Below are 12,825 nucleotides of genomic sequence, written 5' to 3' on the forward strand. Positions count from 1 at the left end.
TGAAGACCCGAGTTTGTAGCAAAGATGTCAGACAAGATATGAATGTTTTTGTGGGCTCAAACGAAAGAGCGGGTCGATAAATGACGTGCTAGAGGAGCCTCAAAACGTGACAAACGAACGCCCACCTGACATTTTTAATACACTCACACCATGAATTTAAAGTGAATACTGCACAAAGAATGAATGTCATCCAGAATTTATTTCTCGTCAATAACTTATGATTATAAATTTCCTGTCACCGACTGATAGAACTCAATAGTTAATTAGTTAATTCAATACTCCGGCCCGAAGAGACTCTGAAAAAAATCACGTATTTAAATGTGACGAACATTCTCTTACGAGGATCGGAGGAAGACTGATTTATCGGAGTATTTTCTAAACGTCAGTTGACTAAAACAAGAAGAAACAAGAATATTTTTGCAGCTGTCCCCTCCGAATTTTCTTGGAATTGAAAATTCGCAGAAATAATCCAAATAAATATCTCTCATACTTGGAGTATTAGTGTTTTGTGTGTTTTTGTTTTCCTTTCTATGTACCAATACATGAGTAGAGGTCGTTTTATCTGAGAAAAATGACGGATTGATGAGCATTCAGAGGACGTCGAGCGTCCCACCCATCTTCGCGCGTCGCGCATCCTCCCGCGCCCACCTGGTGGACCATATTTCAGCAACGGATTGATGGATATGATTTAAAAAAATGATAATTATTTATTACACAAAAAGGAACAACTTTTGTCATGAACATTTTCGTCTATTTGCCAATGTTTCCCATAAAAAAAAAATAATCAAAAAAACCACTTAATTTTTATAACTATTAATTGCACGCACTTACATAAAAAATACCACCGGATTCGGATTTCTCATACCCGAAAACATAAGAAAACACCTCAAAACCTTACCGCACTAGAAGTGCACACGGGAAGGGGGTATTGCGTGCGGACTATCTAGGTCTTTTTCTGGCTGGAAAACATTTACTACACGTGAGGACAATTGCTGCCAGAACTGCAAAATTTACCATTCATTCCACTCAAAATTATTTCGTGAAAGTGAATAATTGCTCAATATTGCGGAATCATACACATATGTGTAAGAATTTTTTTGTGGTCGAGAATGACTTTCTTTACTAAACGCGATACAGTAAAATTTGACTTTTGTCTGTCCCCATGTCCTCATGGAGCAAGAAAAAAATACCCTACCGGTGCGGAAAATTTTACTGAATAGTAATTTTGGTATTCATAGATGTTTTTTTGTCGAACAAATCCTAAGATATCCTCGGCAAAAAGTATTTTTTGTTGAATTACAATTTCGCTTCACGCTTATCTCTCGGATAGTAAGATTGGCTGCGATCATTTTCTAGATAATTTTTATCCAACTTTTCTCTCCGCACAGATGGGCCATTTTACCAAAAACTTCATCATCATCCCAGTTGAGACCATCGTTATAATCGAAATGATTTGCATAACAATTCAATTTTTGCAACTTAGAAGAAATATGGACGAAGCGAAAGAGAGGGAGAAGATAGATTCCGACTTCTTTATTAGATCCAAATTTAATAAAAGCGTTCTAATATCCATTTTCGAGGAACTCTCCCTCCTTCTTCGACACGCTCGTTACCGGTCCCCAGTCGCTACTCCAATGCACATCTGGCTACCGCCACCGTCATTTCTCGACTTCATTAATTTCTGGCTTATCATCATTATTCTTCCTATGGGTGATTTCGTCAATTATTAGCATAGTTTTGTACCTTCAACATTTTAATTTTGTTTACGCCTCCTCCATTTGTCTTTATCGATATTTGGAAGGCCTAAAAAAATTGTGGTCAAACTTTTAAAAAAATTTTTGCAAACAAGAAATTGAGAAAATTTTACAACCTCCGGCTTCGAGATTTTTTAAATAGCGATTGTCAAAAATTTAAAAACAACAAAATTTTAATGTTCTATAATGCATATTTAAAAATGTCAAGATCAAACTCCTCTCGAAATATTTGTAAACAACAACAAATAATTTAAGTTTGAGTTCCCTAATAGATTGCCAATTTTTGCACATCTATGAGCACTGCAGAAGTACCTTAGAAGGCCATAGGTATATGTCATCCTAACTTCTATACAGAGATATATGTTATTCTAATTTTGCCCTTTAAAAGTGTAGAAAGTGAGTAGAAATGATCGGATTGTCTTGAAATTTATATGCAATGTTCAGAACACTAGAATCAATAAAGCTACGGACGGAAATTCGAATCCAATAATTTTTACATTTTAGATCAGCCAAAAATAGAAAAAAACACAAAATACGAAACAATCGAATTAGCCAATTTGCTTCTGGGACCAGTTCTCTTAGTTTTTTAGCTTGTATCTTCGAATATCTTGGAAACTATAGTATATGATCTCGCAGAATTCTAAATTGAAATCGATTGGTTAACAAATTAGATTTTTTCGTATTTTATGATCTTTTCGATTTTCAGCCGATCTAAAATCTAAAAATCATCGGATTCAAGTTTCCGTCCGTAGGTTTGTTGATTCTCGTGTTGTGAACATTGTGTATAAATTTCAAGACAATCCGATCATTTCTACTCACTTTCTACACTTTTAAAGGGCAAAATTGTTTTTTTTTCGGTTTTTTCAAATTCCTCGCCATTTTGGATGGGCTTAGGTGAGTCAAAATATATTTTTTTGTGACTACACATAGGAAAGAAATCTCACGGAGGCCAATTTTTTATTGCAGGACTTTCAAATTTCAGCAGTGTCCCCCCTTAATATATGAGGTGTTCCACGCCAAATGAGTTAACCGTTGACCCTCGCCCTCTTGGAAATTGATGGCGATTTTTTATACGATTGGGTGGGTTAAAAAATTATCTCTCAAATTTTTCAGATTTTTTCAGCAGCCCAGTTTGGAGATATGATTTTTTTAAACATTTTTCCGTTTTTTTCCCAATAACTCGAGTTGTATCCATCCGATTTTTATTTATTAAGCGTCAAAATTTTTCATTCTTTACTGCCTATCGGAATATTTTTAATAAACAAATTTTTTAGATTTTGAGATGCTCATAATAACGAATTTTCGAGATAAAAAAAGTTGGAAAAATTAAATTTAGCAAATTATGTCACTTTTGATTTGTTTCATTTTTTTTTCAGTAATTCTTGTAGTCAAAACAAGTGTTTTGAGTCGTCATACAAGTTGGGGATCCTCCTGGATCTATTTTATTTTCAATTTTTTTCTTTTCGAAATTCCGCAAATTTGGTCAAAACACCCCAAAATAGCAACGATTGACTTTCATTACAGATAGTATGAAGTGAATTTGACTGTATACCTATATGTTACATATTTCGATACATAATCGAAGTCGTTTTGGGGTGTTTTAACCAAATTTGGGAAATTTCGAAAATTAAAAATTAAAAATAAAATAGATCCAGGAGGATGCCCAACTTGAATGACGGCTCAATATATTTGTTTTGATTATAAGAATTACCGAAAAAAATGAAACAAATCAAAATTGACGTAATTTGTAAAATACCACTTTTTCAACTTTTTTTCCAAAAATTCGGTATTGTGAGCATCTACGAATTGAAAAAAAAATACTAGAAATACTCATATAGGCGGTAAAAAATGAAAAATTTTGACGCTTAATAAATAAACATCGAACAAATAGAACTCGAGTTATTGGAAAAAAAAGGAAAAATGTAAAAAAAATCATATCTCCGAACTGGGCTGCCGAAAAAATCTGAAAAAATTTTGAAGACAGTTTTTCAACCCCTCCAATGGTAGAAAAAATCGCCATTAATTTCCAAGAGGGTAAGGGTCAGCGGTTGACTCATTTGGCGTGGAATACCTCATGTGAATACCAATTGATCAACACATTAATCTGTCAGCTCTCGCTCTCTGCATATTTTAAAATGACTTTCATCTTTTCAGATAACTCTGTGCATTGGAATTGACTCCACACATTCTCTTACTCAACAACAGCTCCATAATGTATACCGGTTTACCAAGAATCAATGAAATTATTCAGTGCTAGCTTATACAAATGCAAAATCATCAGCTTGTTATATGCACACGTCAAGATGGGTGACAACGACACACGACACTTCGGTCCTCTCTACTAGCTGATTGTGGATGTATTGTCCTCAACAACAGTCTAGGTCAGGCTTTCACTGATAGTGTCACTGATAGTGTCAAACAGTTGAAGATGCCGAATTGAAAGACTTCAAGATTTTTGACAGAGGTATCTGCCTTAGGCGACTACAATTACTCAACCATGAGGACTATCAATGAAGATAATACCCTGGACCTGGTCTCGATGGTCGAGAACTCTGTGAAAAACTCCAATGCATCTGAAATTGATGTTCACTCCGTAAGAGTCTTGTACTTTTATGGAACCATGCCATTAATATTCTTCTGCATCATTTCAATCCTTGTTAATATTAAAGTACTAGTATGTGTCTACTGGATCAGAAAACCCCTCAGTCCCACTTTACAAATCAGTCTCAGTCTTGCTGGTGCTGATGTCTTTTCCAGTGCAGCTCTTGGCGGGGGACTCGTGGGGAATAGTTTCATTCCTATAGGACTTGGATTGGAATTTCCAGGTATGAATATCTCGAGTTTCAAGTCAATGAGATCTGACGAAAGATACGGTGGAAATGACGTGAACATAATTAAAATCTAACTTCGTTCTGTTCACGTCCTATTTTTAGTTGAACTCTCCTCTCATCCAGCTTCGGGCAGAAAAAGGCTCAATGAGGCTCTTCACACTAATAATGAAGAACTTCACTTGAAGTGGACGAGGAATGAGTGATAGTGTTTGTTTTTTTTTCGTGTAGAAAGCGTACACGGAGGAAAGAAAGTTTCAGTTTTTAGAGCTATACCTCCAATCTCTAGGGATATTTGATGCTGATTCTAACTTCCTTTAGCATTAGGAATTTGTATTACTGAAAATAACGATACACGGCGAGAAATTTTTAATAAAAATTATCCTACCATTCTACAAAAGTGTATTATGAGTGATCGTTTCCTCATTTCTATCCTGAAATTTAGTAAAAATTAATATGGAATGATCAAATTTTATTCTACATTAGAGAAATTTCATCCCGATAAAAATAAAAATTACCGTGCCGGTAAAGTATAAAAATTACTGTACCGGTAGAATAAAATTTACCAACCATTCTAGAAGTTTCGTTGTTATTGACACAAAAATTATTGGACTGGAAGAGTAAAATTTATTATGCGTCAGGATAAAATTTCTCTAACGTAGAATAAAAGTTAATCATCATATATTAATTTTTACTAAATTTCGGGATAGAAATGAGGAAACGATGACTCATGATACACTTGTATAGAACGATCGGACAATTTTTATCAAAAATTTCTCTCCGTGTAAAATCTCGAAAATCTCGAAAAGTGAAAACCGAAATATCACTGAATCCCAGTCACCGGTATCCTAAATAAGCAGAATATCCTATGAAACCAGCAGTGATAGCTGGGTAAGATATTGCTCCGGCGAACTTCCAATTGTCTGCTTAGCTTGCAAGCTATTTTATTTCTAGCTATCACTGTTGGTTTCATAGGATTTTCTGCTTATTGCGGTGTTCCTGGTCCGGTTCAAATACATTGTATAATGACACCCAAAGTCTGAATCATGATATTTTAATGTAATTGTTAAAAGGTGCAGCGTGTTTTCTATTGGGCTTGGAGGTCGTCAGAATCGGTGCTCTCATTATTACCCTAGGCCATTTGTTCATGCTCGCCATTAACCATTATTTGGGGATTCTTCGACCACTTCATTATATATCGATCATGACTCACAGGTGAATTGATCTCTATTCAATAGAACTTGTAATCATGTTTTGCTATATCTGCATTGCTGACGTATTGTTTAATTACAGAATGACAACTTTCCTCATAATTATACTGTGGACATTTCCCCTCTGCTTTTTCATGGCTTATTTCAATCTCATAGAGAATGAAGGCTTTCAATCACCAGGATGTCAGAACAACGGGTAAGATAATAACAGAATGTAAATTGTCTTCGATGCAAAATAGCGCCATCCATTGACGTGATAATAATCTCATTTTCAGATTTCTCAGGAAAGAGAAATTTCGAGTAATGTTCAGCAGCCTCTTTTTCGGACCATTTGTATTCATGGTCTGCATTTATGCTCATATTTTCCACATTGTACGCAGACATCAAGCATCGAGATTACGGTTCAGTCGTGTAGGTTTATCGTTTCGCAGAACTGGAAGTGATGAAAGGCATCAACAAGCTTATCACGGATTGGCGAAAAATGTGAAAGCCATTCACACGACTTTATTCATTCTCGGTAAGTTTCTAGATACCAAGACGATGGGAATTTTTTGCTTTTCAATGGCAGCTTTGTATTCATTCAAATTTAGGTTTCCAATTTTTTATGTCAGGGGAACTAAAGATGGTCTAAGACCTCCAGATATGCGATTTTTAGATGGTGTCTGTATGTATCAATGCACAGAGGGCAAAATTTTATGTGTCCCATGGGTTGACAGGACCTTAATTGAAAAGTATCATGTACGTCCAAAAGCCTTTCCGGTGATCCTTAACACTTTGTATTTAAAACAAGCAGGGATTCGAGCCCATCCGACAGAAGGCATGTGATCGTTACTTCTTGCGTTTATTAGTCCTTTTTTTTCATTCCTACCAATTCCATTGGTAGTAAGCTTCCGAATGAATTCATAGGAATTCCCTATCCTTGTGACAGACATACAACCGTAACCACATGCTACAGGGTGTCTACAGGAAGATATTCAACCTTTTAATGGAATAGAATTATACAAAAGGTTAAATATCTCCGAAATTGTCCGGCCGATTGCAACCCATCCACCTTTTATGTTATAAAAGCTAGAAGAATACAAAATTTCAACTCACTATCTCCATTTTTTATTAAGTTATCGTGTAAACAAGATTTTTCATGAAAAACGGAAAAACGGCAATATCTTTAAATTTTGTCTGAACGAGTATATATATATATATATATATATATATATATATATATATATATATATATATAGGTAATGGGTAAATGCGCGCAGGCACAGCGGCACTTCACAGAAATAAAAGGAGTGGACGAGCGTAACCGTCCCCCATCGACCCGCCATCTCCTTGTTCTCCTTGNTGATCTAGATAGAGGCCATCGAGACAAGTATTTTGAAAAAAAAAAATTAAAATCGGTGGAGTAAATTTTGAGATATTGAGGAAGTTGTTATATCTCAGGAACTACGGGACCGATCGGACTGCAACTGCGCACAATAGTGAAGCTTAATCATAGGTACCCTGCGCCAAAATTTCAGACTTTTATCGACAAATTTCACTGTATTTATATTGAATTTTCTAAAAATTGATCACCAAAAACCCAAGTTGTCACACACATACATACCGACATGTCCCTAAAAACATCATTTCTTCACGTTTCATAACATTCTAGACCATTTGCCATCAAGATTAGAAAATCGAAAAATTGCACAAATACAAGGCGTCCATTCGGAAGCAAAAATCCTATTCATGTCATTCGTAAACCTTATTATGCCCTGCTTTTATAATTTTACTGCAGATTGTGCCAATAAACAAATTAATATGCTGGGTTTCTCAATATTTAAGGAAGCTTCGTGGTTGGGTGGATGCCGGCCACGTTTCTTTTTGTCCTCGTCTGCGATGATTGTCTCGTGAAATCCAACTGGATAACTGGATATTCAAAATTCATAATTTTCAATGCAGCGAATTGCCTACTAATCCTAAGAACTATCGTCAATCCCATTATTTACGCAGCTCGAATGCATGAGATTCAGGCAGCAACGGAACGCATGCACTCATCTTTTCGTGGATTGTTGGGGTTTAGAACTATTCCGGCGGAGAGAAACTCTATTGCACTTCATAGTGGCGACGGGGCACTCAGTCAACGAGCATCACCCACGAGACTTGCTGCTTATCAAGGGGGCTGTCATATGGACATCGATAATAACAAGCATCCACAAGACAGATACATGTATACTTACGCTGCCCCTAGACGCCAGAGAGACAATACTTCTCTTTAAAATGTAACATTGAATTTATCGACTGTCACGTCCAAGATTACTCAAGCAGACGTTATATCAATTTAGGGCATTTAGGGTAAGATTCGAGGTAATTTGTGAAATATCCATTGTATACCACTGAGAAAAAAAAATTCTAAGAAATAGAAATTCTATAATTGATCCAAATTGTTGACATGAACTAGATCAGGCTTCTTCTACAAGGGTATCTCCTTGCAACAATATTGAGTGACCAATCGACGAACATTATGAATAGAAGATATTCGAAAAAACTATAAACATCTATTTTTGACTTTAGAAAATCGCTATGTAACTAGCAATGTTCAGAGCACTGACAACAACAAAAGTGGGAGTGCATTTTTCGATCGGACAATTGCTTTATTGTGTATCTCCGGCAATCCGCAAGATTAAGAACAAAATCTAAAAAATATTGAAATTTAATTTTCGATTTTTGTGTTTTATGCGTGATCGATCTTCCAACTGAAAAATGCATCCGTACTACTGTTGATATAAGTGTGATTCGTCGCTTGTTAACCACATAGAGCTTTTCCAAAGTCGAAATTAATTTTTAATCCGTTCTTAAATTCTCGCAATATTCAATGCACTATCATTTGACATTTTTCAAACTTAGGATAACATCGTTTTATAATAACCTGATTTCCTGGAAGTTCAACACTCCATGACTCTACTTAATCAGTAGCCCTAAGAATGAATTAGTACCGGATGGAGTAAGAATAAGATTAAATAAAAAAATAATGGGATAATGAATAATAAGATGATGAATAATATTAATATAAAATCAAATTGGGTAATGAAAGATGACTGATAAAATCATATTAATTAATTGCTAGCATTTGACGTCAGCTAGAGCTCAACAAATTTACACTGAGAAAAAAAAATTCTAAGAAATAGAAATTCTATGATTGATCCAAATCGTTCATCGATCCAATTTTAGTTTAGTTCAAATCGATATTTGTGTCTTACAATAGCATTTTCTTTTGCGACTATTCAGTCAATGAACGATTTGGATCAATCATAGAATTTCTATTTCTCAGGAATTTTTTTTCTCAGTGTATAAATTCTGGAGTTCTAACACTCATTGACTCAGGGGGCTAATTCTCCAGCGGATCAGAAAGATGTCTATTTATCGAAGTAGGTCCGTAGACGAAACTCCTAATCCTCCAACCCAGACGTTGTGTTTCGTTAGCGGAAATATTTCCAGACACAATCGAAAATAGACCCCCAGGTCGATTTAAATAAAGAAGCAGAAAATATTTATGACATTAATTCAAATGAACGATTTCTAAATGAATAAACGACTCTTTTTATCAAAGTTGTATACGAATCCATGCTTCAATTCTCAATGTAAAAGTAATAAATGTGAATTGTACATACCGACCGTCCACTGCAGCAAGTGTCTCTGCCTCGATCCCTAGCTCATCGAAGCATCTTTCCATTCTCGAACGTCTCTCAGTACGCCTCTCTAGATTTATCATGAAGACGTGGTCCATTCCGAGAGTATCTTTCCTTGGATACTTTATGTATTTCTTCAATTTCGGGGATACCGGAATTTCGAGCTGATACCCCAAAATTTCTAATTTCAAATTTGTCAGCTGCTCAAGATCTGCTTCGAGGGGATCTTCTGACTCTAATGGAACCATGACATATCCGTAAATTTCGTCGTTACACACGTGAAGAGAAATTCCTGGAATATATGAGGATTGTAATTATTTTTCAAGATTTGAAGGAAAAACATCAGAATTCTGAAGTAATAACATGCGTTCTGCATAAATATCTCTGAATCTAGGGAAAATAGTTCCATCATTAAAACTCTTTTGTGTGTGAGCTACCAAGAAAAAAAAATTCTCTGTTGTTTGTTAAAAAAATTGCCATCTACTTTGCAAATGAAAATATTGGGACGATTACGGTAACCGGGGCACCAAGTTTGGGTGAGTATATCGATGGATTTTTACCTCAGAAAATCGTCGAAAAAATGTACAAAAATCTATCTTAATTATTTTTTGGAATATTTTTCAAATTTCTGATCCTTTCAATATACATTTTTGTGGAAAAAAGTCTGAATTTTACGGAAAAAGGGATGTTTAAACTAGCACCTCTCCTTGTAGCTAAAAAACGAGTTTGAAATTTTCAAAATAAGTTTTTTCGCATATCCCCTTCGAAATTAGTTTTTTTTTTGAAGTACAGAAAATTTTAGATCGAAACAGTAGTAGTAAAAATAGATAATTCGATAGAAAAATAGTAGATCGAAATAATAGAGATCTACGACAATTTTGAGATCTCAAATTCCACTTGAATTTGAGATCTCAAACTTGAGGCAAACCTACTTTCTATAGGGGCGAGTGGGGGAAAACGGATACTTTTTTTAATGCTAATGAGTTATTCAATTTTTTCATTAGATAGGATAATTTTTTATGGGTTATTCTATTCTTCCCCTTTGTGACGAGTCTGGACTGACCTCAATTGATAAATTTATTTCTGAGTTAGAACATTGTGAAAAAAAGTCAAAAGTTTTTGCTCCACCCTCCTTTACCGCTAGTAAGTGGAAAAATTTCGGAAACGGTGGAAATTTTCGAAGCCGAATGATCATTCGATAATTGGTAAAAGATGCTAATTAGAAATCTATCTTACCAGATGAATTAGCACCAAGAGCAAACGCTATAATGTCATCATCAGGACCAGCATAATTTTCAATATTCCTTGGGTCATAGGTGAGATGATCACTCTCCTTCCTCCCAAGGTCTATCAGCACAGCGCTATGAACCATTGGAACAACATGACAGCCCTTTTCTACACGATTCACTATCGGTTTATATCTCTCAGTTCTCTCGTAATAATAATCCTGGGTCATTCCTGCCCAGAAATTACTGTACAACCCATCGGACTTCAGTAGAGGGGCTACGACACTATTCTCCTTATCAATTAACAGATTTAAAGTATTGGGATTCGTTAGGAAAATATCAGCGTCCAGCATCTGAAAATCAATGCAATCATATTTATTTTAATATGATTGTATTTAAAATAAAATCATATTTTAAGAATAATCGGGAGAAGAATAGGGGATATTCAAAAAATGCAACCAACTTTATGAACAAATTTTCACACATAATTGAATCCATTTAATCATCGTTCGCAAAATTTGGGAAACCCCAGAAGTAGGGCAACAACAAAAATAATTTTTAAAGTTGATGCTTATACATGAAGTTAAAGGGAGCATCGATAACTCGTGCATGTCCCCTATATTATCGACCAGTCGGCAATGCGGAAAAAATACTGAAATTATCGGTGACCCATCTGACTTCACGTACAAGCAGCAACTTTAAAAATCATTTTCATTGTTGCCCTGCTTCTGGGGGTTCTCAACGGTGTCTAAATGCATTCAATAATGTGTGAAAAAATCTGCATAAAATTCGCTGCATTTTTTGAATATCCTATTCCTCGCCCGATTATCCTTAAGTATGTTTAGACAATGTCAGTAAATTGTCGGTAAATGGGTTTTTTTATGGTCAAGGAAAATTTTGTAATTTTTTCGGCTGACAGCAGAACATATACCTTTTCTAACGTTAAAAAAATTAATCGCAATAGTCTCAGCAGAAATGAATAAACTAATTTTTCCTGATACACGGGTTCTTATGAAATTCATGTTCAAATTGATAATTCACCTACTAGAACACTCTAAAAATAGAAATAAAAATAGAAGGTAATGTGTAAAATCATACTGAATCCAATGGCCAGAGAAAAATTTCGGGTACCCGGGCAAAAAGAGGAAATATTTGAATGATTCTATCCCATATAAGGGCATGTTAGCACATGTATTTGGTGAATTTTTTCTATTTCATGGTTGGTGGGAATCCACCAACCCGGAATCGGAACATGGGTTGGTGGATTCAAATTTGTATCAAAGTGAAGGGAATATGTTCATCTCTCAGTTTTCAAAAAATCAAATTTTTTTTTTAATACTTGCGATTTTGGATGAACATTCTTAAGCAGGAAAATTGAAATTGAGTCATTGTAGATTCAATTTACTCACAAAAATGTAATCAGCCCACGCTCTTCGTGCATAGTCTAATGCTTCCTGTCGTAAATTAATAACATGAGAAAATCGATCATTGGACCAGTCAGCTGTTCCTTTCTCGTCATTAAATCCATGAGATTCTTCGTTCAATTTTGCATTTACAGAATGATAATTTTTTCCTTCTCCGTTTAACCATTCCGTGAGGATTTCTATGGAGTTATCTACATTGTTGTCACTTCGAATCCTACAACAATGAATATGAACAATGAATTAACCTAGACTATCCCTGAAATAAATGAAGCAAAATGAACGAAAGAGGATTCAAATTAAAATTTAAATAGTTCAATCCTTACCATAGACTAATCCTCTCCTTCGGATAATTCAAATTTCCAAAGAGGCTGAGAAAATACGGCAAAGTATGAGCTTTATTCCTCACTAGCACAGCAACCAAAACCGTGGGCCGTTTGAAATTACAATAACAAACGTCACATCCGGCCCACAGGACAATTATCAAAAATGTCACACTCTGTAGAATCCACATCCTCAATTTTTTTCCCCACAGCTACAAAATCCCCATTGGAATTAGTCCACGTGGATAAAACAAGGGACCGGAAATTTGAATAAATTTCCAGATGATGCTGATATATATTTATCTCATGAGTGTGAGTGCTCCAGGCCCCTCCGATTGCTCGCCCCTTTCAAAATATCACTGGGATGCAACAGCCTAACAAACACAGCTGATCA

General features: G+C 35.3%; 1 protein-coding gene across 1 annotated transcript in view; it reads right to left on the reverse strand.

Moving 5' to 3' along the window:
• Positions 1-12,785, reverse strand: part of LOC107048543 (glycosyltransferase 25 family member) — a 25,184-nt gene extending 12,399 nt beyond the window's left edge. The window contains exons 1-4 of the mRNA XM_015271756.1: positions 12,435-12,785; positions 12,097-12,325; positions 10,698-11,040; positions 9,444-9,753 (exon numbers count right to left, since the gene is read on the reverse strand). Coding sequence (XP_015127242.1) covers positions 9,444-9,753; positions 10,698-11,040; positions 12,097-12,325; positions 12,435-12,622 — 1,070 coding nt within the window. The 5' untranslated portion in view covers positions 12,623-12,785. The remainder of the gene's footprint in view (positions 1-9,443; positions 9,754-10,697; positions 11,041-12,096; positions 12,326-12,434) is intronic.
• Between the last annotated feature and the right edge of the window lie 40 nt (positions 12,786-12,825).

Source organism: Diachasma alloeum, unplaced genomic scaffold (genome assembly GCF_001412515.2).
Source record: "Diachasma alloeum isolate Michigan unplaced genomic scaffold, Dall2.0 Dall_scaffold_00194, whole genome shotgun sequence".
Classification (NCBI taxonomy): Eukaryota; Metazoa; Arthropoda; class Insecta; order Hymenoptera; family Braconidae; genus Diachasma; species Diachasma alloeum.